The sequence below is a fragment of the Chiloscyllium plagiosum genome, unplaced genomic scaffold (genome assembly GCF_037043375.1).
Source record: "Chiloscyllium plagiosum isolate Xiang-an unplaced genomic scaffold, Cpla_swu_hap1 HiC_scaffold_43, whole genome shotgun sequence".
NCBI classification, from domain to species: domain Eukaryota; kingdom Metazoa; phylum Chordata; class Chondrichthyes; order Orectolobiformes; family Hemiscylliidae; genus Chiloscyllium; species Chiloscyllium plagiosum.
This window is the reverse complement of record NW_028270181.1, coordinates 27,059,303-27,087,183: the sequence shown is the minus strand read 5'-3', so window position 1 is coordinate 27,087,183 and position 27,881 is coordinate 27,059,303. Positions and strand designations below refer to the sequence as shown.

Below are 27,881 nucleotides of genomic sequence, written 5' to 3'. Positions count from 1 at the left end.
TGCCCCTCTATCTGCTGACTATCTTTAATCAAACTATGTTTCTCCCAATAGTCATAAATCCTATCTCTCAGAATCCTTTCCAGAACCTTGCTTACCACTCTTATGGAAACATAATAATTCTGATAATTTGTACCATGCTCCTCTTAAACAAAGCTTCGCAATGGAGGGTCGGATCGATAAGTTTGACCCTATTATGACTTTGACTACTCACAGAGTGTGGCCCCTTGCATTAAGTTGCAGGAATGAAGAATTTGGTACAGGCATGAAGTGTCTAGTTTCTGACATGGACTTGTCCTTGGTATCTGTTCAGCATAATCTGTGGGTGGCATGGTGGCACAGTGGTTAGCACTGCTGCCTCACAGCTCCAGAGACTCGGGTTCAGTTCCCGCCTCAGGCAACTAACTGTGTGGAGTTTGCACGTTCTCCCCGTGTCGGCGTGGGTTTCCTCTGGGTGCTCCGTTTTCCTCCCACAGTCCAAAGATGTGCAGGTCAGGTGAATTGGCCATGCTAAATTGCCTGTAGTGTTAGGTAAGGGGTAAGTGTAGGGGTATGGGTGGGTTGCGCTTTGGCGGGTCGGTGTGGACTTGTTGGGCCGAAGGGCCTGTTTCCACACTGTAATATAATCTGTAATCTAATCTAATCATAATTGAGATCAGAACATGCTGTATCTGTACTTGTGTGACCTCATGGCTCACCACACTGTGCAGGGTTTCTTTTGCGTTGATGATATCATAGAATCTCTACAGTGTGGAAATAGGTTCTTCAACCCAACAGGTCCACACTGACTCTCTGAAGAGTAATCCATCCAGACCCATTCCCCAACATTTACCCCTGACTAATGCACCTAACCCATACATCCCTGAACACTATAGCATGACCAATTCACCTAACCTGCACATCTTTGGATTGTGGGAGGAAACTGGAGCACCCAGAAGAAACCCATACAGACAAGAGGAGAATTTGTGACCTCCTCACAGACAGCCACCCGAAGCTGGAATTGAACCCGGGTCCCTGGTGCTGTGAGGCAGCAGTGCTAACCACTGAGCCAGTGTGCTGCCCCAGGGATTCCATTCTGCCCTCACAGCTTCTTAAATTGCTTTCGAAACACCCCAAAGCATATCACCTTCTTGACAGCTGCATAACTTGTTTCAGTTATTGACAGAGGCTGTTGAGGAGACATTAGTAGCAGATGTGGTTGATAGCTCTTCGTGGTGTTCCTTTTGATAGATTTATATATGTTTTTTATACATATATAAAAATCTATTCAATTCTCCCTACCATGTCCACTGTGACTTGTTCTTTAACCTCTAGCTCTCTGCGGGGCATCTTACTGGATCATGAATGCTGTCATGATCTCATCCTCTTGACCATTCACATGCTAGCATTGATGGTAGCTCCTGATAGGCCATTCAGTCAAGCCTATCCCAGCATCAGCTCTTCAGCACAGCTGAGAAACTAGAGTGAACAGGAATCTTAGGCCGATCTTTACTGCCCTACCCAGGAGAGTTAGGGCTAATGACACTCCCTTGACTGTTTATCCAGCAAATTCTTACTTAGAGTCAGAGAGTCATAGAGATGTACAGCATGGAAACAGACCCTTCGGTCCAACCCGTCCATGCCGACCAGATATCCCAACCCAATCTAGTCCCACCTGCCAGCACCCAGCCCATATCCCTTCAAGCCTTTCCTATTCATATACCCGTCCAAATGCCTCTTAAATGTTCCAATTGTACCAGCCTCCACCACATCCTCTGGTAGCTCATTCCATACACGTACCACCCTCTGCATGAAAAAGTTGCCCCTTAGGTCTCCTTTATATCTTTCCCCTCTCACCCTAAAACTATGCCCTGACCCCAGGGAAAAGACTTTGTCTATTTATCCTATCCATGCCCCTCATAATTATGTTAACCTCTATGAGGTCACCCCTCAGCCTCCGACACTCCAGGGAAAACAGCCCCAGCCTGTTCAGCCTCTCCCTATAGCTCAAATCCTCCAACCCTGGCAGCATCCTTGTAAATCTTTTCTGAACCCTTTCAAGTTTGACAACATCTTTCTGATAGGAAGGAGACCAGAATTGCACGCAATATTGCAACAGTGGCCTAACCAATGTCCTGTACAGCCGCAACATGACCTCCCAACCCCTGTACTCAATACTCTTACCAATAAAGGAAAGCATACCAAACGCCTTCTTCACTATCTACCTGCAACTCCACTTTCAAGGAGCTATGAACCTGCCCTCCAAGGTCTCTTTGTTCAGCAACATTCCCTAGGACCTTACCATTAAGTGTATTATTCCTGCTAAGATTTGCTTTCCCAAAATGTAGCACCTCGCATTTATCTGAATTAAACTCCATCTGCTACTTCTCAGCCCATTGACCCATCTGGTCCAGATCCTGTTGTAATCTGAGGAAACCCTCTTCGTTGTCCACTACACCTCCAATTTTGGTGTCATCTGCAAACTCACTAACTATACCTCTTATGCTCAAATCCAAATCATTTATATAAATGACAAAAAGTAGAGGTCCCAGCACTGATCCTTGTGGCACTCCACTGGTCACAGGCCTTCAGTCTGAAAATCAACCCTCCACCACCACCCTCTGTCCTCTCCCTTTGAGCCAGTTCTGTATCCAAATGGCTAGTTCTCCCTGTATTCCATGAGATCTAACCTTACTAACCAGTCTCCCATGGGGAACCTTGTCGAACGCCTTACTGAAGTCCATAAAGATCACACCTACTGCTCTGCCCTCATCAATCTTCTTTGTTACTTCTTCAAAAAACTCAATCAAGTTTGTGAGACATGATTTTAGATTAGATTAGATTACTTAGTGTGGAAACAGGCCCTTTGGCCCAACAAGTCCACACCGCCCCGCCGAAGCGCAACCCACACTATACCCCTACATTTACCCCTTACCTAACACTACGGGCAATTTTAGCATGGCCAATTCACCTGACCTGCACATCTTTGGACTGTGGGAGGAAACCGGAGCACCTGGAGGAAACCCACGCAGACACGGGGAGAACGTGCAAACTCCACACAGTCTGAGGTGGGAATTGAACCCTGGTCTCTGGTGCTGTGAGGCAGCAGTGCTAACCACTGTGCCACCGTGCCGCCCACAAAGTCATCTTGACTATCCCTAATCAGTCCTTGCCTTTCCAAATACATGTACATCCTGGCCCTCAGGATTCCCTCCAACAACTTGCCCACCACTAAGGTCAGGCTCACCGGTCTATAGTTCCCTGGCTTGTCTTTACCGCCCTTCTTAGACATTGGAACCACGGTAGCCAACCTCCAGTCTTCCGGCACCTCACCTGTGACTATTGATGATACAAATATCTCAGCAAGAGGTCCAGAAATCACTTCTCTAGCTTCCCACAGTGTTCTCGGGTACACCTTCTCAAACATTTCAAAGGCAAAGTTACAAATCACACAACAAGTTACAGACCAACAGGTTTAATTGGAAGCACTAGCTTTCAGAGCGCTGCTCCTTCATCATTAGTTGACATAAGCATGGAAGATGTATTGGGTATGCTAGAGGTTATTAAGGTGGACAAATCCCCAAGACTGGATGGGATCTATCCCAGGTGAGAGAGGAAGTAGCTGGGGCCCTGACAGATATCTTTGTGGCATCCTTAAACACAGGTGAGGTGCCGGAGGACTGGAGGGTTGCTCATGTTGTCTCCCTGTACAAGAGGGGAGTAGGGATATTCCGGATAACTACAGATCAGTGAGCCTGGCGTCAGTGGTGGGAAAGTTGCTGGAGAAGGTACTAATGGATAGGATCTATATATATTTAGAAAAAAATGGCCTTATCAGTAGTAAGCAACATGGTTTTGTGCAGGGGAGATCGTGCCTTACCAACTTAATAGAGTTCTTTGAGGAAGTGACCAAGTTGATCGATGAAGGAAGGGCTGTTGATGTCATATACATGGACTTTAGTAAGGTGTTTGATAAGGTTCCCCATGGTAAACTAATAGAGAAAGTGAAGTCACATGGTGTGCAGGGTGTTCTCGCTAGGTGGATAAAGAACTGGTTGAGCAACAGGAGACAGAGAGTAGTAGTTGAAGAGAGTTTCTCGAAATGGAGAAAGGTGACCAGTGGTGTCCATAGGGGTCAGTGTTGTGGCCACTGCTGTTTGTGATATACATAAATGATCTGGAAAAGGGCACTGTTAGTATGATCAGCAAGTTTGCAGATGACACGAAGATTGGTGGAGTAGCAGAAAGCATAAGGGACTGTTAAAGAATACAAGAGAATATAGATAGACTAGAGAGTTGGGCGGAAAAGTGGCAGATGGAGTTCAATCCAGACAAATGTGAGGCGATGCATTTAGGCAAATCTAATTCTTGAGTGAATTATACAATGAACGGAAGAGCCTTTGGAAAAGTTCATGGGCAGAGAGATCTGAGAGTGCAGGTCCATTGTACCCTGAAGGTTGCTGCACAGGTGGATAGAGTGGTCAAGAAGGCATATAGTATGCTTGCCTTCATTGGATGGGGTATTGAGTGTAAGAGCTGGCAAGTCATGTTAAAATTGTACAAGACATTGGTTCGACGACATTTAGAATACTGTGTACAGTTCTGGTTGCCACATTACCAAAAGGATGTGGATGCTTTGGAGAGGGTGCAGAGAAGGTTTACGAGAACGTTGCCTGGTATGGAAGGTGCTAGCTATGAAGAGAGGTTGAATAGGTTAGGTTTGTTTTCATTAGAAAAAAGGAGATTGAGAGGGGACCTGATTGAGGTTTACAAAATCATGAAGGGTATAGACAGGGTGGATAGAGACAAGCTTTTCCCCAGGGAGAAAGATTCAATAATGAGAGGTCATGCTATCAAGGTGAGAGGTGAAAAGTGTAAGGGGCATACACGCGGCAAGTACTTCACACAGAGGGTGGTAGATGAAGGCACGGTAGATCCATTTAAGATGCGTCTGGAGAGATGGGTGAGTAGATGGGGAGCAGAGGGATACAGATGCTTAGGAATTGGCGACAGGTTTAGACAGGAGGTTTGGATTGGCTCAGGCTTGGAGGGCCGAAGGGCCTGTTCCTGGGCTGTACATTTTCTTTGTTCTTTAGGTACTCCACAAACACCTGATGAAGGAGCAGCGGTCTGAAAGCTAGTGTTTCCAATTAAACCTGCTGGACTATAACCTGGTGTTGTGTCATTTTTAACTTTGAACACCCCAGTCCAACACCGGCACCTCCAAATCATTTCAAAGACAGTTTCTCTTTGTCGTCAGAAGTCAGACTACGCCAGATTATTGCCCAACAGGTTTATTTGAAATCACAAGCTTTCAGAGCGTTGCCCCTTCATCAGGTGAAGTGAACAGTGTGATCCCACAATGAGAGAATGACGTAATTGAGGGAGAATTGTTAATCAGGAGACTGGAAGAATTCCCCTGTCTCTATCGTAAGATCGTGGCTAGTTTGTCGATCTGAGAGCCTGTCAGTGAACATTAATAACCCTTATTAAGTACATACAGGAGATGGTAAAACAGCACATCTGTTCGCATCCTTTACACTCAGCTCCCGGGTCCATGTGCTTTGACATTATTGAGACCACTCCTCATGCACATACTCTATAGCTATTATTGGAGTAAAGGTCAAGTTAACTCCCTTACTCCACAAACGCTTTGATATTTTTAGAAACTGCCTCAATCATCACCAGCGCCGAGATATCTCGGTTTAATATCTCAGTGGAACAATTGTCCAACGATTTGATGCCATTACAGTGAGGCTACGATGGGAGGGTCTCCAGGGAATCGGTGCAGCCGACTGCAAACATTCCCCAGCCCCTGAGGTGATGCTCAGACAGAGATAGAGAACCGACCTGACTGATTATTTTGAAACTTTCTGTGGAATGAAAACATTGTGAGTCTCAGGGAGTCGATCCTGTTGATCTCCTTTACTGTTCAACTCAGTACAGCAGGGTCTGTATTTCCATGGGTACTTATAGATCTTCTGATTTTTCCCCTCTTTGACTATTCAGCCTCTCTCAGCTGATATCTATCGTTTTCACAGTAGTTCAGGGTTAGTACACCCTTGAGATAGGAGCTATGGTTTCAAGGTTCAAACTGGCCAGTGTACCAGTGTAGTACTGATGGAGTGCTGCACTGCCAAAGGTCTCAAACTGGATGAGATGTTAAACTGAAGCCCTACTTGCCCTTTCAGGTAAACACTAAAGTTTCTACAGAGATGGAAATGTGTTGCTGGAAAAGCGCAGCAGGTCAGGCAGCATCTAGGGAACAGGAGAATCGACGTTTCGGGCATTAGCCCTTCTTCAGCCCTTCCTGAAGAAGGGCTAATGCCCGAAACGTCGATTCTCCTGTTCCCTAGATGCTGCCTGACCTGCTGCGCTTTTCCAGCAACACATTTCCATCTCTGATCTCCAGCATCTGCAGACCTCACTTTCTCCACTAAAGTTTCTACAGCCCCTTCTGTCACTGCTGGGATGGGTGAGGACTTCCCTATAAATAAGAAGTAAAACCAACTACTGAGTCCCAGTCCTACATTATTCACATTGAAGGCTGTACCTTGCATGTGTCTCAGACCGCATAGCCTTTGAAGGCCCATTATTAAGAGATAATAAAGTGTTTCCATAAAATTCAAAGTGAAAAATCACACAGAATAACAAAGAATTTGGACCACATATAATTAGAGTAGATCTTTGTTGGTGTTTATGTTTGCTGGTATTTCCATCTGAAGATTCACAGCCATTTAAGTAAGGCAGTTCTTCCTCATCTCAGTGCTAAACAGCTGAGCACTTACTGAGAGTGTGACCTCTAATCTTTGACACCCCAGCCCAGGAACATTTCCTCCCAGCTACTGCTCCAGCAAAACTCCACTGAATTTTCCATATTTAGGTGAGATTATTGTACATTCTTCTTAAACTGCAGGGCAAATAAAATTAATGTAATCTTCCCAATCTAACCTTATCCAACATTCCCTTTATCCTAATGTCTTTATTGCATCCCCGCCATCAAGCATATCTTTCTCTAGGTAAGGAGACCAAACTGTATGCAATACTTCAGGTATTTCACACTGGTCTCTCTTCAGTCCTACGCAATTACATTAAGAATGCTCTCATTTTACAGTCCCTTTGTAATAAAGGCCTTTAATTTACTGCAGTCCTTGTACAGGATACTAAGGTTCCTCTGACGTTACCTAGACTCTCTTTATTAAAAGAAATCTCTTTTTCAGAGAATCCCTACAGTGTGGAAACAGGCCCTTTGGCCCAACGAGTCCATACCAATCCTCCCAAGAGTATCCCGCTCAAACCCATTCCTCATGACTCTACATTTACCCCTGTCTAATGCACCTAACCTATACATCATTGAATACTATGGGCAATTTAGCATTCTGTTTCAGATAGTAGCATGAGATCTTTTATTTCCACCCAAACAGACACCAGTGCCTATGTTTAACGTCACAGTTGTGAAAAAGCACTGCCAACCATGCGGCACTCCCTCAGTGGGTCCAGGATGCCAGCACTGATGCCTGGGTAATGTGTAACAGAAGACAGACTTTGACTAGAGTCGTAGAATCATGTTGCATATCATTCTGATTTCAGATCCAATGACAGTTTGGTGCTCCCAATTATACAGTCAGACATTCTCCTTTTGGTTTTATTTATCTTTTCATAGGATGTGTGCAATGCCGACATTTGTTGCACATCCTGAATCATCCTTGAATTGGCTGGGAATTTTGTGGCCATTTCAGAGGGCAGTTAAGAGTCAATGACTTCGCTGCAGGTCTGGAGTCACATTTAGGTCAGACTGGGTAAGGATGGCAGATTTCCTAAAGGGAAGGAAATGAGATATGTTCTATGTTTCCTTATGCCTGAAACGTCAACTCTCCTGCTCCTTGGATGCTGCCTGTCCTGCTGTGCTTTTCGACTGTGATCTCCAGCGTAGTCAGTCCTCACTTTCTCCAGGTTCTACGGTTGGTTTGCTTTCTCTAGGGAAGAAACCTCAGTGTGACTCAGATATAAGGGATCAGGAGTTTAAGAAACAACAAGCCCAGGGAAAACCTTGCACTATAATATGACGCTCTTCGGGCTGGATTTTATAGCTATTGAACATCCAATTAGCAGTCGTCTCTTGGCAAGCCAGCCAATTAGAGGTGCAACCAGGAGGGCTCTGTATCCAATCAGGAATTGAAACTGGGATGTTATGAGGTGAAGGGGTTTGGTCTCAAACAGGAATTTGGTCATGGATTGCAAATTTAAACGGCTCCTGCCCTGAGAAACTCTCTTCATTTTTTTATTGAAGGCTCACAAAAGTCAAACAATGAACTCAAAACTCATACACCTTCACTGGCACCATCTGCTGCTACCTGCAGTCATTCTGCCTTTGTACCACCTCATAATACGCAGCTAAAATACTTCCACTTTCCTCCATCAATGCAGCCTTCCAAGATCACGCCACTAGTTCTTACATTTGTGTGGGAGTGGTGCTGGACCAATCGATTTACAGCTAAACTCCAGCCGATAGAATGATACAACATACAAATCAGAAGCAGGAAAAGGCCACTCAGCCCCTCTACTCTGCATTACCATTCAAGAAGATCACGACTGACCTGAGTATTTCCCAATCCTGCTAACCCCTCTGCTTATTAAGAATGTATATTCCTCTGCCTTAACAATATTCAAAAACTCTTCATCCACCAAATTTTAAAGAAAAAAATTCCAAATACTCATGACTGTGTCAGAAAACAAATCTGCATCACTGTATTAAAAGGTGACCCCTTTTATTTAAGCCGTGACCCCTAGTTCTCGGATCACTCCAAAGAGGAAAATCCTTTCCACACCTACCCTGTCAAGACCCTTCACGATTCAAGGTGTTTCAGACAATTCTCCTCTTACGACTCTAAACTTCTGCAGACACAGGTCCCTAGCCTGTCCAGCCTTTGCTCTAGGATAACACACCAAGTTTTGTGTATTCTCTGAACTGCCTCCAAAGTATTTCTATCCTTCCTTAAGTGAAGAGGCCAAGACTGTGCGCAGTACTTTAGATATGGTCTCACCAGTGCCCTGAGGAACTGATGCATAATCTCCTGACTGCTGTGTTGTTTCCCCCCCCCGCCCATGATAAATTATAACATTCTATTAGAACTTGTTGTACTTGCATTTTAGCTTTTCGAGATTTATGCACAAGGATACCCAGATCCCTCTGCATCACAGAGTTCAACAATCTTACAAAATAACATTTTAACAACATAGAAACAGGTTATTTGGCTTAACTGGTTGATGCTGCTGTTGATGGTTCCACATGCGTCTCCTTTTTCTTTCATAGATTTATTTGGCATCTCTTTAAATGCATCTATGCTACAACCACTCTGTAGGGCAAGGGTTCCACATTCTAATCACTCTCTGAATAAAGAATTTTTTTCTTTTCTTATATCCATATCTTCTAACTTTGGACTCTTGGAAATATCTTAGAGTTGTGAAATCCCACTGGACAAAAGGAGGCCATTTAGCCCACAGGCCTGTAGAGTTCTTTGAAGAGTGAATTTCTCTACATCTACTTATCAAATTGCTTCATAAATATAAAACCTCAATCACAGAGTATCCACAGTGTTCTGTTTTCATTATTGTTACAGTGGTAACCTACACTTACTGCCAATTCAAAGATCTTTGTACAAGAAATTCATTCAAAGTTCAATTGGAGTCACATTTATAATATTCCAAACAATCGTTAAATCAACCCAATGTTAATGAGGCTGGAAGCTAGACATTAACCCTTTAATCAATGGCAATTCTTGCTGATGCTGTCCTTTTCCCCTCTCCCTTCAGGCTGTGAGCTATATGCTTTCTGTGGGGCTCTATTTGGAATCACCTCGATGATCACACTGGTTGTAATTGCAGCTGACAGATATTTAGTGATCACCCGGCCCCTGGCCTCCATTGGAATGTTGTCGAAGAAGAGAGCTATCTACATCCTGCTGGGTGTCTGGCTGTATTCACTGGCCTGGAGCCTCCCCCCTTTCTTTGGATGGAGTAAGTATTGTTGAGTAATGAAGTTATGGCAGGAATTGCTGACAATAGAATTTTTTAGAGCCTATGTATTGAAATTCCTCACTCCTGGTTATTTGACATATCTACCTTCTTCACTGGGCAGATAACTTGGTGGTCATTTTTACTTAACCATTAGAGGGACCATGATTCTGCAGTGTTTGATTAAGCTTGTCTGATCACTAATCCATGTGCTGTTCTTGATTGCTTCAGCCTGTGGTTTCAGCTAGTCAGTCTGATGCTGAGAAAAGATTTTAGAAAGACACAACGTGCTACTCCTAGCTATGAAGGCAAATCCATTGAAAATGGTGTATAGTTCTAAGAAGTTTCAATGATGTAAATAAACTGTTTGAATTTCAAACTATCCTCATACTACTCTAAGATAAACTCTGAGATATGTTAGAGATACAGCAACTCCAAACATAGCAACTTCCATTCTGGAGACCCACTGACAAGAAAGCTAGGCTGTCTCTCTAACAAGATACCCTATCCACAATATAATTAGTACAATCCATGATCAGTGAAATCTAACATTCTGTCAATCGAGCAGGATCAAATAGACTCATTTTCCTTTTCCCTGCACTGGCTTATCACTCTGGGAGAGTCGGGAAGAGCTGGGACTATTTCTGGGGCATGAACAAATTTGGAACAAGATGCTGCTGAGTTGACCTGGATCATTTCAGTGGACAGGCTCTGAAGCTTGAAGGTCAATCTGAGGACTTCTAGCTGTTGAGGAGTAACACTAAACCTGACCCTGACACTAACCCTGACCCTGACCCCGACTCTCATGCTAACCCTAATTTTAATGCTAACCCTAACACTAGCCCGAGCCCTAACCCTAATCCAAACTCATCATTTTAACCAACTGGATTCCATCACAAGATTTCATTTTTTAAATCAAAATTAAACTTTATTGTATTTAAAGACTTTTAAAAAGCAAGCACCATTAACTCAACAATATGACTTACAACTGCCTATATTATTCTGTTATAATTAATGATTACTTAGAACATAGAACATTACAGCGCATTACAGGCTCTTCAGCTCTTGATATTGCGTCAACCTGTGAAACCAATCTGAAGCCCATCCAACCTAAACTATTCCATTTTCACCCATATGTATATCCAAAGACTATTTAAGTGCCCTTAAAGTTGGCGAGTCTACTATTATGGTCGGTAGGGCATTCCACGCCCGTACTACTCTCTGAGTAAAGAAACTACCTCTGACATCTGCCCGCCCTGTATCTATCACCCATCGACTTAAAGCTATGTCCCCTTGTGCTGGTCATCACTATCCAAGGAAAAAGGCTCTCACTGTCCACCCTATTTAACCCTCTAATTATCTTATATGTCTCAATTAAGTCCTCCTCTATATTGGGGAGACAGGCCGCCTACTTGCGGAACGTTTCAGCGAACACCTCTGGGACACCCGGACCAACCGACCCAACCACCCTGTGGCTCAACACTTCAACTCCCCCTCCCACTCCACCAAGGACATGCAGGTCCTTGGACTCCTCCATCTCCAGACCATAGCAACACAATGGCTGGAGGAAGAGCGCCTCATCTTCCGCCTAGGAACCCTCCAACCACAAGGGATGAACTCAGATTTCTCCAGTTTCCTCATTTCCCCTCCCCCCACTTTGTCTCAGTCCCAACCCTCAAACTCAACACCGCCTTCCTAACCTACAATCTTCTTCCTGACCTCTCCGCTCCCACCCTCACTCCGGCCTATCACCCTCACCTTAACCTCCTTCCACCTATCGCATTTCCAATGCCCCTTCCCCAAGTCCCTCCTCCCTACCTTTTATCTTAGCCTGCTGGACACACTTTCCTCATTCCTGAAGAAGGGCTCATGCCCGAAACATCGATTCTCCTGCTCCTTGAATGCTGCCTGACCTGCTGCGCTTTTCCAGCAACACATTTTCAGCTCTGATCTCCAGCATCTGCAGTCCTCACTTTCTCCTCAATTAAGTCACCTCTCAACCTTCTTCTCTCTAATGAAAACAGCCTCAAATCCCTCAGCCTTTCATCATAAGATCTTCCCTCCATACCAGGCAACATCCGAGTAAATCTCCTCTGAACTATTTCCAAAGCTTCAACATCCTTCCAATAATATGGTGACCAAAACTGCTCACAATACTCCAAATGTGACCGCACCAGAGTTTTGTACAGCTGCAGCATAGAATTCAATCCCTCTACCAATAAAAACTAACACACCATATGCATTCTGAACAACCCTATCAGCCTGGGTGACAACTTTCAGGGATCTTTGTATATGGACACCGAGATCTCTCTGCTCATTTACACTACCAAGAATCTTACCATTAGCTCTGTACTCTGCAGTACACCACTGGTAACTAAACTCCAGGATGAGCATCTCCCTTCAACCACCTGCCTCTGTCTTCTTTCAGCCAGCCAAATTCTGATCCAAACTGCGAAATCACCCTCAATCTCATGCCTTCGTATTTTGTGCAATAGTCTACCATGGGGAACCTTATCAAATGCCTTACTGAAATCCATATCCACCACATCAACCACTTTACCCATATCCACCTGTTTGGTCACCATCTCAAAGAACTCAGTAAGGTTTGTGAGGCATGACCTACCCTTGACAAAACCATGATGATTATCCCTAATCAACTTATTCCTTGCTAGATAATTATAAATCTTATAACCCTTTCCAACACTTTACCCACAAGTGGGTAAAGCTGGGTAAAGCAGTAAGGCTGACTGGTCTGTAATTACCAGAGTTGCCTCTACTCCCCTTCTTGAACAAGGGGACAACATTTGCTGTCCTCCAGTCTTTTGGCACTACTCCTGTAACTTAGAGTGACTTACATCTGTCAGGATCATGCAGAAGTGTACCTCAAGAAACAATCTTAATTCTCCTCAGTTCTCAGAGGTAAGACTTTCATTTACTACCATTTGACCATGGATGCCTAAGTCCTTTATTCTGGACACCCATCTCAATACCTCCTAGCTTAACTTCTGGTGCTTGTTTTTGGCACAAAACTCCAAGAGGATCGCCAAGGATTTTTCCACTAGCTGTAAGCGAGACAACCTTCTAGCTTCCTTCCCCTCAAGAAACTGAAACTTAGATTAAACCCTGCGCACAGTTCACGCAGGCGATGGTGATGCTAGCTTTATCTTTGCTTATGGTGTAGGCCTAATAAACTTTCATTTACTTTGCCTACTGTTTTCAGTGAGCTGCACCATATGTAAATGCAAGCTGTAATTCATCCTCTCAGCAAATACCCACATAAATCCTTCAAATCTCCACCCTTCTCCATGAGGATGTGGCATGATTTAAGTACTTTAGGTTAAGTACTTAAAACTAATTTTAGAAATATTTAAATATTTTTAAAAATTTAAAATTCCTTCAATGACATTTAAAAAAAGAAAGAAGCAGATTTTGCAATCCTTCAGGAAAAACAAGTATGCTTTTAAATTAGCTTTGTTTTAATTCCCGCAAAACAAGATCCCTCTTTGGACTCCACTTCTGTAAGAATTACAGGTGTCATATCTCCTGTTCTTTTGCTAAGTAAGCTAACCTGCTGTTTTATTGCCTTTCCTTTAAGACAACATTGCTTAAATGTTTTAAGCATCCTAGAGTTACATCCAATCCAGGTTACTCATCTGTTTCCCAACCAGAAGCTCCATTTCTCTGCAGTCAAAACTTAAATTACCAAAATTGCACTGAAGTATAATAAAGTCCCACTGTTTGTGTGTCTGCCTTTCACAAATCCATGCAGGGCATACACTTTTTCGCCATCTGCAAATCTAATCTTTATTTTTCCACCCTTTTAAAAAAAAAGAACATCCTGGATTATAAGTGCATACCGTACTGTGCACAGTCTGCCATGTTTGTCATTTGCGAAAATCTCCAATTGTGAAATACTTTGCCTGCATATTCCTTGCAAACAATAGAGCACTACTATATTCAAGAACTTATGAATCATGAAGCATGGACATTTGCAACACAGTAGCAGATAAATGAGCAGTTAATTTGTTCTGATGATGTTAATTGAAGGCTATCTATTTTGGCCATGACCATTCTCTTCCCCGAAGAATCGTTTGTAATTGAACAGGCAGTTGGGACCTCAGTTTAACAGTTCGCCTATCGACAGAGCCTTTACCTATATAACATTCCTGCAGAATCGCACTGAGATATCAATCTAGATTGTACATTCTGGTCGCTGGAATCAGGGTTGGAACAAACATCCTTTGGACTTAGAGGCAGGTTGTTGCTGTGGAGAGAATGAGGGTAGAGTTTTTGCTCCAATATTTACCCCAGGATAGGTGCCAATGGCACTACTGCCCACAAGCAGTGACCCGCAAGCTGTGGAAAAACCAATTAAGGCTCGTTGTTAGAAGCTAACTAGAATTTCCCAACTGTCTCCAAGCCACCAGAGGTATCTGGAACTGGACCACATCTTGGACACTGCTACCCCGCAGCTGTCTGGGGCAGCCAGCAGTTGTGAGCACCTTGAAGCCATCTCCACCTCCCTGGCCATAGCTATCGCTGCAGGGCACCCTTTGGAGAGACACCTCCTCCACAATGGTGGCTTGGTTCTGGGGGTCGTCTTTTAATTTCGATCTTCTAAAAGCTAGCAGAGGGCACCTCAAAATGGAGGATCTATTACCCAGACTGCCAGCTACAGTGCCTTCAAGGCTGAAGGCCCTCCTATTGGACGGTGAGATGAGCCTAACCACAGGACATCAACCAATTCAAGAAAAATTGCTCCCCTCACAGTTTGTGGTCACAAAACCTCTTTGACCCCAAACATCAGGTTCCTAGTTCAAAACCTGAAATCTTTATTTCAAGTATAAAGATAGAAAGTTCTGGAGAAACACAATCAGTCTGGCAGCATCTTTGGAGAGAGAAACTGTTAACATTTTGAGTTTGATATAACAATTCTTCAGACATAACAGACTCAAAATGCTGTGAATTGCTGGAAAACCAAGTATAGATTTGGCCCATTGAAACACTGTAGTACAGAGTTTGAGGCTTGGACGGGCAACAATTATGAATACAGGAATTATGGAGAAAAATGTCATGTCTACTTAGGTAAATGTGTTATGTCCCTATTTTGACATACTTCGATAGATATGAGCAATCTTTTCTAATGCAGCAAGTGATCAGGATTCGGAATGTTCCACATGGAAACAGGTTCAGTTGTGGCTTTGATAAAGGAATTGGATCATTATCTGAAGAGAAAAGATCCTGCCACAGGAAAAGTCAAAGAGAAGTTTGTGGGGGTGGGGAGGAGGGTGTGAACTGGCACGAGCTGGGTACTGACAGAGAGCTAGCACTTACTAAATGGACAGAATGATTCTAGTGAACCATGCCCAAGTTCCCAAAATAATTTTAATCAAATTAATGAAGGGGTCTAGAGCAACTCCACCCCATCCCACCTGGACAACAGCCAGGCTTAGGATGATAAGTGGCAAGTAACATTCGTGCCACACAGGTGACAGGCAATGACAAGGAAGAAACTAACCATTGTTCCTTGACATTCAACAGCATTACCATCACTGAACCCTGTGCTATCAACATCTTGGGGGCTATTATTGACCAAAAACGGGTATTAGGGAAATGGCTGGTCCTGCCATTGGTGTCAACTTCCTATAAGTTAATCAAAAGAAATCCTCACCCCTACCATGCCATCCATTACACACACACAAACACACACAAACACAAACACAAACACAAACACAAACACAAACACAAACACAAACACAAACACACACACAAACACACACACAAACACAAACACCCACACACCACTTGCCACCTTCACTTCCCATTGATGGACAATCAATGCAATCCTGCAAGGTATTCATCAGGACAAAATTAAATTGAACCCTCTCACTCCGGCCTCCACAGCTGCTCATTTTTCAAAGACTGTGAGAGTTGCCAGGTTACAAAATCACAGGGTTAAGACTGGTCTCGCTCTTGATCTTCAACTCAGTGCAGTAGTCCAGTGGCTACTGCAATGTATGAGCATCTGAAAACGGTTCATGTGAAAATGGGCGAAAAATAACATTGTGGTTATTCAGTTGAAGTGGGGGCCATCGCTATTTCAACTGGCATCTGGTTTTGACAATGCTGCCTGTGGCGAAATAATTACACATTGTATCTCTGCAAAACTCAAATAGACAACTGCTCGCTGCTCAATCATCAAGTTCAGTGTTTAAGGTCAGGACAAGTATAAAAGGCACAAAGTGTTCCTTAAACAGAGGTGCCCTGTCACTGATTGAAGAACTGCAGGCAATCACCCCCCTGTAGGCTGACCACATGCGATCATGCTTATGAGTAAGTTCCCAGGGTTGAAAACACACAGAATGATTATAATCTGACCTGCCTGTGCTGCAATCACATGGCTGTGACCTTGAAGTGCACTTTGATGCTGTTAGTTGAGATCATGTCTCAAAATGTAGGTTGATCACTCACATTGTTGGGCATTCTGTGGTTCAGTTAGCAGTACCACCTCTCTCAGTACCTGAAGGTTTTGGGTTCATGTCCCACTTCAGGACTTGTAGATGTGCATAAAAGTTGTGTTTATATTGTCAATCATCATGTGAGCCTTTCCGATGCTCCACAATATTCTCCAAGCGTGAAAGCGTGTGTGAAGATGAAAAGCAAACTCATGTTGTGGATCTACTGAAGAAGAGTCGTACTGAACTTGAAACATTCACTCTGTTTCTCTCTCCACAGATGCTACCAGACCTGCTGAGTTTCTCTTACATTCTCTGTGTTTGTTGAGGATCTACTCGTCCCATTCAACTGACTCAGTCACTAATACTTTTCAGTCTAAAATCCATATTTGTTACATGGCAGGAGGAACAGAGAAAAGGAAGTGGTCTCAAAGTTCAAACAAATCAATACCAAGTCACCAAACTTCAGACATACACCACTGTCATAAAGGAGGAAAATACAGAGAGGAACCAGAGTGGGAAACTCAGAAGCTGATTGGTACAGCTTTATTAAAGCATTTAATTACAGCAATAGTTAAAGCAGTAATCTTTCTCCTTCAGATTTAACTCCAACTGCAATAAGAAGATCAATTCTCCAACTGTGAAGCAATTTTTCAATAGAATGAAGTCTGTCAGGAGCTGAGGACTTGTCAGCTTTTAGTTCTGATAGCTTTTTCAGTGTCCTTTCCCTAGAGATTGTATTAAGTTCTTACCTACTTTTATTCTCTTGATTGACATTTATTTATGGGCTGTTATTTGTATCTTCTACAATGAAGACAGATGCACTCTGTTCACATTGTCCACTATTTCCAATTTTCCATTCCTACTTCGACAGGCTCACTTTCTTAGGGGAGCGGCGCTCACTTCACTTACTCTTCTCCTTTTTGACTATGTGATGTCATTGATTTGAACTGATGTGCCTTCTGGACAAGGCAGATCCCAGAATGGACTCTGGCTTGATAGATTATATGTTTCTTTTTGTTTAATATGGCAACCATTCACTGAAACAGGAGCACACAATGCTGAATTTTAATAATAAAATAGAAGTTTATTATGCAAAAGGGAAAACAATGAAACAAAGTAAATCAAACCATCTAAATGTATTCACTGAATAGTTTGACATACACTTCACCATTTTGCATAGACTCAATGGGTCAAAGGGCCTCTTCTGTGCTGTCTGACTCTATGATCGCTCCAGGTTTCCTAAGTGAAAATTAATTCTTGATTATCCGAAAGCAAAAACATGCAAATGGCCATCAAAGTTCACAGTCCTGGCCGTAAACCACATAATATGAAACAATCTTCCATTAACACACCAGAGGTTCCCTGCTCTCTTCCACCAACTGGATTGGGTCATCGTTCAAGAATGACTGATTGATCTACCTATGTTTTCTAACCATTCAAAAACGTAACCCACACCCATAAGCGGCTAGTTTGAAATTCTAACTGTAAAAATGACATATGTACAATCACAATGTAGAAGCCAAGACTATCTTTTTAGAGTTCTAACCAGTATTCTCTTTTCTCTAATTTCTCTTGTTTAAATTTACTCTTGTTTTTTTTAAAATAAGATCTCTTAATTCTCATACCACTAGTCTTCATGGAATTGTGGATGAGTGTCACTCTCCTCGAGTCTTTCTTTCCCACTGAAATTAGTACTGACTGTTACAAAATATTTCCTTAAATGTATGGCCAATGCATCTCTACTAAGCTACCCTTAACCTAAATTCTCAGTTCATGCTGGCCAACTCTGTCTTCAAGCCCTCATAATTGCACATATTTAAGTTTACAACACTAGTCTTGACCAACCTTTTTCACCCTCAGATTGACCCAGACTGATTCTACATCTTGATCATTCGGATAAAGGTCATCTCTCACTCAGTTCTACAGAAGTCATTATTCTATTAGGGATGGACAATAAATGCTGACCAGTATACCAGAAATGAATAATAGAAAGTTATCTGCAAGTTGATTTACAGCATCTACATGTTCCTGTTGTTGTATCTAGGTGCCTATGTGCCTGAAGGATTGATGACCTCCTGTACCTGGGACTACACAACATTCACCCCATCTGTCCGGGCTTATACCATGCTTCTCTTCTGCTTTGTCTTCTTCATTCCTTTGGGCATCATCATCTACTGCTACGTCTTCATTTTCCGGGCTATTCTGGCTACTAACAGGTCAGGCTTGCATGCTTTATAATGAGTGACTGCTAAATGTCTGTTGAATCCATGGTGGGGAGTTTTTTAAGTAATGCTAGGTGCCACTCTTCATCATTTGTCAGTTTTACTGTATCATTCTGGGAAGCTAGGCTCTGTGCTCTCAATCAAATGCAACTGCCCCGTCCACGTTGGCCACAATCTTGACAAATTTTGAGTTAAATTCGCAGTTGGACTTAAGAATTTCCAGACAAATTTATGACTGTGTAAGAGTATGAGAAATCTATAAGAAATCGGAGCCGGATTTGATTCCTTGATCCATCCAGCTAACTCTTCCATTCAATGAGATTGTGTCTGATCTGTTTGTGGCCTTAATTGCACTTTCTCATCTGCTCCCCTAACCCACAACTCCCTTGTCGATCAGATTTTGAACACAGATTCAAGCATATTCAAATGACTCAGTTTCCGTTGCTCTGTGGGATATAGAATCCTAATGATTCATACTGGATAGTTTTGGAATTGGGTACAGAGAGGATATTCCCTCTTGTGGGGAAGAATAGAGTGAAGGGGAGTAGTTTCAAAATAACAGCTCTCCATCTTAAGTTAGGGATGAGAATAATTTTTTTTCTCTCTGAGGGTAATTAGACTATGGATTTCTCTTTCCTTGAGAGCTGTGAAGGCACATTGAAGAGTGGCAACTCAGTTTTATGGAAGCAACTCAAATTGGGTTAGAGTCATAGAGATGTACGGCATGGAAACAGACCCTTCGGTCCAACCCGTCCATGCCGACCAGTTATCCCAACCCAATCTAGTCCCACCTGCCAGCACCCAGCCCATATCCCTCTAAGCCCTTCCTATTCATATACCCATCCAAATGCCTTTTAAATGTTGCAATTGTACCAGCCTCCACCACTTCCTCTGGCAGCTCATTCCATACACGTACCACCCACTGTGTGAAAAAGTTGCCCCTTAGGTCTCTTTTGTATCTTTCCCCTCTCACCCTAAACCTATGCCCTCTAGTTCTGGACTCCCTCACCCCAGGGAAAACACTTTGTCTATTTATCTTATCCATGCCTCTCATAATTTTTTAAACCTCTATAAGGTCACCCCTCAGCCTCCGATGCTCCAGGGAAAACAGCCCCAGCCAGTTCAGCCTTTCCCTGTAGCTCAAATCCTCCAACCCTGCAACATCCTTGTAAATCTTTTCTGAACCTTTTCAAGTTTGACAACATCTTTCCGATAGGAAGGAGACCAGAATTGCATGCAATATTCCAACAGTGGCCTAACCAATGTCCTGTACAGCCGCAACATGACCTCCCAACTCCTGTACCTAATACTCTGACCAATAAAAGAAAGCATATCAAATGCCTTCTTCACTATCCTATCTACCTGCAACTCCACCTTCAAAGAGCTGTGAACGTGCACGCCAAGGTCTCTTTGGTCAGCAACATTCCCTAGGACCTTGCCAAGTATAAGTCTTGCTAAGATTTGCTTTTCCAAAATGCAGCACCTCGTATTTATCTGAATTAAACTCCATCTGCCACTTCTCAGCCTTGGCCCATCTGGTCAAGATCCTATTGTAATCTGAGGTAATCTTCTTTGCTGTCCACTACACCTCCATTTTGGTGTCATCTGCAAACTTACTAACTGTATCTCTTATGCTCACATCCAAATCATTTATGAGGAGAAAGTGAAGACTGCAGATGCTGGAGATCAGAGCTGAAAAATGTGTTGCTGGAAAAGCGCAGCAGGTCAGGAAGCATCCAAGGAGCAGGAGAATCGACGTTTCGGGCATAAGCCCTTCTTGGATGCTGCCTGACCTGCTGCGTTTTTCCAGGAACACATTTTTCAGCTCTGATCTCCAACATCTGCAGTCCTCACTTTCTCCTAGTTGATTTTAACCTACTGCGAATCCTCTTGCAAGGATGCCTTCCTTGAAAAAGCTCTCTTCCAAGAAGGGCTTATGCTGGAAACGTCGATTCTCCTGCTCTCCAAATCATTTATGTAAATGATAAAAAGTTGAGGACCCAGCACCGATCCTTGTGGCACTCCACTGGTCACAGGCCTCTAGTCTGAAAAACAACTCTCCACCACCACCCTCTGTCTTCTACCTTTGAGCCAGTTCTGTATCCAAATGGCTAGTTCTCCCTATATTCCGTGAGATCTAACCTTGTAAACCAGTCTCCCATGGGGAACCTTGTTGAACACCTTATTGAGGTCCATATAGATCACATCTACTGCTCTGCCCTCATCAATCCTCTTTATTACTTCCTCAAAAAACTCAATCAAGTTTGTGAGATATGATTTCCCACGCACAAAGCCATGTTGACTATCCCTAATCAGTTCTTGCCTTTCTAAATACATGTACATCCTGTCCCTCAGGATTCCCTCCAAAAACTTGCCTACCTCCAACATCAAGCTCACTGGTCTATAGTTCCCTGGCTTGTCCTTACCACCCTTCTTAAAGAGTGGCACCACGTTAGCCAACCTCCAGTCTTCCAGCACCTCACCTGTCACTATCGGTGATCCAAATATCTTAGCAAGGGGCCTGGCAATCACTTCTTTAGCTTCCCACAGAGTTCTAGGGTACACCTGATCAGGTCCTGGGGATTTAGCCACAAAAAAAAGCATTTTAAATTGGTGCCGAGTTGCTTTATATAACTCAATTTTAGGTAACTGTGAAAATGACTTCGGCAAAATTGCCTTGAATCATTTACTGGTTACTCTGGTGTACAGCAGTCCGTTTCTTACTAAATTGAATAAAGTGTATATATTCAAAAATATTTAAAATATAGCTATTAATATTTTTGCATGCAAAAGAACCTTAATTGTTTGCAGCCTCCTCAAGCAAGATGACACATTTGACATTGACTCACTGTGGTTATTAATGCAATAAACGGGGAACATGGCTAGTGTTGTGAATAGAACCCACTTCCAACATATTTCATGCTGTATATAAAAGCTCTTTCCTGCTGGTTTCGTTAAGTTTTGCTAAAGATATACACTGAAAGAGAAGTTTCACAAAGTGGAAACCGAGTTTTGGTTTGGAACAATTAAATTTCTTAGCAACATGCAAATCAGAACCAGAGAAAATAAACATCTGGTCACCCAGTTATAAAGGAGGTCATTAACCGCCATTTCAATGATCGCAGGATTCCAACCCTTAGGGTTACCCAAGACCCCCGCTTCTAGACTGAGAACCTATACCAGGGAACCTTTACAGATTAGGGGTACAACTTCTGTTCTGGTCTCTTATGAGAAGCAACTGGTTCAGTTCAGTTACCACTAATTGTAATAAAAGGCTCAGGCCTCAAGCTTGTGGGGTGAAATTGATTGAGAAAGATTCATCTTGATTTTTCAATTAGAAAGTGGCTGCCAGAGGGAAGAACAGTTTGTGGAATGGGCAGCACTAGTCTTACCAATTGTGAAACGCAACGGGTCGCTTTACCTTTGTGGGGATTTTAAGCAGGCAGATTTTTGCAGCTGGATAAATACCCAATCCCTCACATAGAGGATTTATACACAAAGCTGGCTGGGAGTGGTGGGGGCGGGGGGGACTTTCCTTCATGAAGCCAGACTTGAACAAGTTGTGGTTAGATGAGGATTCTCAAAAATATGTATAATTAATACCCATAAGGGTTTGTACCAATATATGAGAATGTCTTTGAGGTATCATCACCCTGTGCAATTCTTCAGCAGATGATTTCTAAAGGTCTACCCAAGGTTGCAATTTATCTAGATGACATGCCAATAAGAGGGAAGACCAATGCCGGATGCAAGACACTGCTAAGTGAGAGAGACAGTTTACTTCAGGGGATGAAGTTTGGTGTCGGAAACACAGGAATAGCCCTCCATGGCAAGAGACATGGTAGACATGAGGTTTGATCCAGTAATATATAAAGTTTGGGTAGGTGAAATGGTCCTTAACAAGCATGTGGACCATATTATAACTACAAACTCTCAAACGATGAGGAGCAAAACATGCCCAGCTCATTGACAGCCTGTCCGACTCTTCCGGAACCTGTGGGTTCTTCCTCTTCATCAAATATTGAAGATACCTCAGAATCTGAGGTGGACACAGTGGATATTGCCTTTGCCTCAATGCCTTTGCTGTCTGAAGAACACAATAAATTTCTTCCGAGCTACTCCAGGCACAAGAGGCAAGCTACTGAGTATTATAAGCCGCTCGTATCAGAGGCAGAGTTGGGGGAACCTGACCCAGTGCAAAAACACCGCAGGAATAGCTACAAAAAAAGAGAACCAGTCTATGTCCTAGGACTCAGAGGGGAAGGGATGTAGTGATTGTAATGAGGTCAACCAGGTGGACCTCCTCGCACATGAGTTCCCTGATGAAGGCTGTAAATCTGGGACAATCAGGGAGCCTTGGCTGACAGATGAGAACAGGAGTGTCAGACATCATGTTCACTCAGAGAGCTGGCTCTGAGGTAGTTAGATCAGTATCAAGGACTGTATAAATGTAAATAAAGGGTGACTTGGTGATGGGACACCAGCCTCTCGAGTTATTTCAGCTCATTTTGTTTATTTTTCATTTCTTTCAAGGGAACTGGATTCTTTTCAGCATGAATAATCTGGATCATTCATTCGTGCTGACACTTACTGCACATTATCATGTTCTACTTCCACCTCATTGGAGAGTACAGATGTCAGAGGGAACATGTTACCACCATAAACATAGTGCAGCAATTTCAGGATCTCTCATTTCATTAGTCCTTATATATATGGCTCTGCAACTGAAGCACGCAATGGTAGATTGATTCAAAGCTCAGTTCACAGCAGGCTTAATTTTGGATGGTTAACTCTGCAGAAACTTAAACCATTTGCCTTGTGATGTCCATAATGATGATTAATATGCACTTTAGGAATGATCAGGCTCACATCCTTTCTTTGACACGTGAATAAGTACATGCCAAAATAAGAGGAAGCTTTGGAGGTCCTCATATCTGTTCTATTCTTCAATGAGATCTAAGCTGAAGAGCAACAATTCTACAAAGCTGCCTTCTCCCCATATTCTACAATACTTTTGCATTACAGAAGTCTAATCACCTCAGCTTTAAAATAAATTTTCTACCACCGCTTGAAGAGAATTGCAAGCTTCTAGCACCTATTGTGTGTTGAGATGTTTCCTTATTTTACTTCTCTGAGGTCTGATTCTAAATTTGAGGCTATATCCTTAGTTCTAGACCTCCTGACCACTGGAAATAGGCTCTATCAACTCTTTCTGTTCCCTTGAGCATCTTACGAATTTTAATCAAATCAATCCTTAACTTCCATATTCTAGGAAATGCAACCCATGTTTATGTAATTAATCCTCTTAATTTAACCCTTTTGAAACCTACATTACAGTTCCACCAAGCCCCATATTGCCTTCCTGTGCTGTGATACACTGAGCTCTCCCTAATAATTCCAGTTGTGATGTAACCAGGGCTTTATGTAGTTGAAGCATGACTTCTACCCTTTTATATTCCATTCCTATCAATATAAAGATGAGCATTTTCTGTACTTGTTCATGACTCTTATACTTAATGCAGGTTACTTTGAGCATTCGTCTCATTTTTCCCAATCTTCCCTATATTTTCCTTTTAATATCTTGGAAACTGATAAAAATCATATCTCAACTTTTCAAACTTCTGGGGAACACAAACAACCCTTATTTTTTAATCTGTCCCAGAATTTATTCCTTAAGAGTCTAGCTATTAGTCTGGCTATGCTGAACTCCCTCCATGGCTAATTCATCCTTCCTTAGATGTGGTGGCTGGAACTGCTCACAGTGACTCCAGGGTAGTCTAACCAGGGTTTTGTTCATTATGACAGCATGTCTTCTACCTTACACTATGCTATTAATGTTCCCACTTTGGATCATTGACTCAAACCAAGCAAATCCTTATTTTGAACAGGGATGTTGAAAAAATTGGAGGAAACACCAACAAGGAATCCCGGAGACGATTTCAGAGGATAAAGAATGAATGGAAAATGGCCAAAATTGCTTTGATAGTCATCCTCCTTTACGTCATCTCCTGGTCCCCATATTCCACGGTAGCCCTCACTGCTTTTGCTGGGTATGTACAAGTACTGTTGAGTTGTATTCCTGCCAATGTCTGGAACTTCTGGGGTGAATTTATACTCCAATCTTCGTATCTATCTTAAGTGATCGCATGTTCCACGTTGATATTTAACTGGCACCTGACTGCTTTCTGTATTTGTAGGTATGCCGATGTCCTTACACCCTACATGAACTCTGTTCCAGCTGTAATTGCTAAAGCCTCAGCCATTCACAATCCAATCATTTATGCTATCACTCATCCCAAGTACAGGTACGTTTTTTCAAAATACATTTCTTGTATTCCAATAGGGATGATGGTACAGAGAGCAATAGGATCCCATAATGGCCTTGTTACTAGATTAGTAAATCTCCACTAGTGATTGATTGGAAAGAGTTTTAATCTGACAACTGAAGTTTAAAGATTTAAATTTAGATTTACAAAATGCAATAATCTAGAAATAGAAAGGAAGACTCTTTAAAAACCAACTAGTTTACTCATGTCCTTTTGAAATGGAAGCATGTCACCCTTACCTTCTCTATATGTAACTCCAATCACCATTCCAGTGTACAGCAGAACCTCGATTATCCAAATTTCGGATTATCTGAACAAGATCGCAAGGTCCCATTGCTTGGCTAAACTTATCTGAACATTCGATTATCCGAACATTTGATTATCCCAACAAAATACTCCCCACCTGTGTCGTTTGGATAATTGAGATTCCTCTGTAAATGACTCTTAATTTGATTTGAACATATAAGTTCCTGAAGAGTCTTGACAGGATGGATGTGGGAAGAATGTTTCCTCTTGTAGGTGAATCGAGAACAAAGGGTTACCCATTTGAGACAGATAAGGAGAAATTCTTTCCCATAAAGAGTTGTGAATCTATCGAACTGTCTTCCTGTAAAGGCAGTGGAATATGTTTTAGGGTGGGGATGGGATAGATTCTCAATAAGAAAGAGACTGAAGGTTATCATGAGTGGATGTGAATATGGAGTGATCAGATCATGACCCTAACGAACAGAATAGGCTCAAGAGGCCAAGTGGCCGACTTCTGTTCCTAATTCATATTTTCATTTGTAACTCCTCCAAAATGTCCTGGGAAGCCATATAGTTGCAGGAAAGCCTTATACACTAACCATGCAGGAGATTAAAAAGGCGGGGTGAGTAGGGACAGGCAACAAACGCTGGTCCTTCCAGAGATGCCCTTAGAATTGCATTTTAAAAATATAGCAAATGTGTTCCAATAAGGTTCCAACCAATATAAAGGCTCCGAGGTTTGGTAACTTAGTTCACCATTTTCAATTTCAGTTCAATTAACTTGCTACCCTTATTGTTCTTCACCTTCAGAGCTGCCATCGTGAAATACATTCCTTTCCTTGGATGTTTATTACGATTGTCTCGTAAGGATTACAGGTTAGCGAGCAGCTACTTTTCCACCAGGCAATCCACCATGACCAGCCAAACCTCTAACTCAAGTGGAAATCTTCGGCCTAAGAGTCGCATGTCTGCTTCTGATAGTGAGTCGGTAAGGAAATACAGTTTAGTCAACACTAGTTCTTGAGAGCCATACGAACAAGAGTAGGCCATTCAGCCTTCAGGCCTCCTCTGACATTCAAGTAGATCATGGTTAATCTGTGCCTTAACTCCATTTATTTGACTTAGGTCAGTATCACTTTAAAACCAACCCTTCAAAAATAAATTAATTGAACTTTTTTGAACCAATTGATAATGGGTGTTTTGCGTTTGGTTAATTTGCATTATTGGAGTCATAAACCTAGGTGTCAGCTTTGGTTCAGGTTCATGAGTTAAAGCGTTGAGCCAATAATCTAGGTTGATATTTTCCTGATAGAGTTTCGCACTGTTGGAGGTACTGCCTTTCAGATAATACATTAAACTGAGATGTCGTATGGTGCCTTTGGTAAACGCAAACGATTCCATGACACCATTTCAAGACATGGGCAGGAGACAGTTCCCCAATGTATCAACAATATTTATCCATTAATCAACATCCTTAGACAGGTTACCTGGTAAATTGTCTCATTATTCACAACAGGGCCTTGAGTGTTTTTTTGTGACATAAATACCACTGTGACTGCATTTAAATAGAAAATCTACTTAATTGTGTGTGAGGAAATTTGTAATGGCTGAGGCTGTAAAAATGCACTTTGTAATCTAAGAGATAAAACTCATCACTTTGTGGTGCCAAACTTGAACACAGCAGAAAAGAGATATTGCTGAACCTTTGCACCTTGCTGACATCAGGACAAATACAAAGATGCTAAATTTCAAATTATCATAACAATTTATACTACAGCAGAGAAGGGAGCTGAGGGCTATTAAGTGGAATCTGATTAAACAAAAAATTGTTATGGAGAAGGCAACAGAAAGTAATAGATTCCCCAAGTTCTAATTCAAAAAAGATGGAAGGGCTTGAGTATTGAAGGTCTTGAATATTCCTTTCATTTGCAGAGAATGGGTTCCTATAGTATGTGGCAAAATAACTAAAAGAAATAAGAATCAATGAAGATGTAAATGAGCTGTCAGTTGTCTCCTGGTTTACGCATGAAGTAAAAATGAACCAAAGCGTTGTTTTAAAAACAGCAAGATAAATTGAGTTTTTTGTTTGGAATATACTTAGTCCCTCAATAGGGGAAATCAAATGTGGAAAAGAAAGCTCAAATCCTGAATAGAAAAACCTTCAATTTTTATAGACTGACAGATTTGGGCTGGTGCTAAAGCAAGCTTCATCAAATATAATATTGATGTTTAGTGAGATTGTACAGGAATTTTAACCAGCCATGACCTTTTATTAGATTTAAAGAGACAGTTGCACTTCCCAATAACATGACTGCTTCAACGCACAGCATCCACAGTAACCTGGAATTCTCAACACCAACAAGGAAAGGTCAGTGAGTTACATAACGCACATCAAAGCATCACATAACAAAGAGTAAAATTTGAAAATAGCCTCCCTTCAAGAGAGGGTAAAGTGTAGTCAAGTAAAGCCTCTCACCAAACAGTGTGAGCAGATGCAGGTTGGAAATACACGACAGACTGATAATAGCAGAGAGACATTTTAAAATCCAGGTTAAACACACATTTCGTGAATTTACATGAAAAATGCTGTTTTCATGAACCGACTTCAAATGATTTAAGCAAGTCTGTGACATGGGCCA

At 42.3% G+C, this 27,881-nt stretch overlaps 1 protein-coding gene across 3 annotated transcripts in view; it reads left to right on the top strand.

Annotated features, from left to right (window-relative positions):
- The window catches only part of LOC122541761 (melanopsin-A), a 77,014-nt gene that overhangs the window by 31,741 nt on the left and 17,392 nt on the right, over positions 1 to 27,881 (top strand). For 2 of the 3 annotated variants that reach the window (XM_043678708.2, XM_043678707.2), the window contains exons 4-8: positions 9,790 to 9,993; positions 18,493 to 18,664; positions 24,559 to 24,720; positions 24,868 to 24,975; positions 26,053 to 26,230. In XM_043678708.2, the coding sequence (XP_043534643.1) occupies positions 9,790 to 9,993; positions 18,493 to 18,664; positions 24,559 to 24,720; positions 24,868 to 24,975; positions 26,053 to 26,230 (824 nt within the window). The remainder of the gene's footprint in view (positions 1 to 9,789; positions 9,994 to 18,492; positions 18,665 to 24,558; positions 24,721 to 24,867; positions 24,976 to 26,052; positions 26,231 to 27,881) is intronic. The other variant, XM_087982665.1, reaches the window with a different exon arrangement.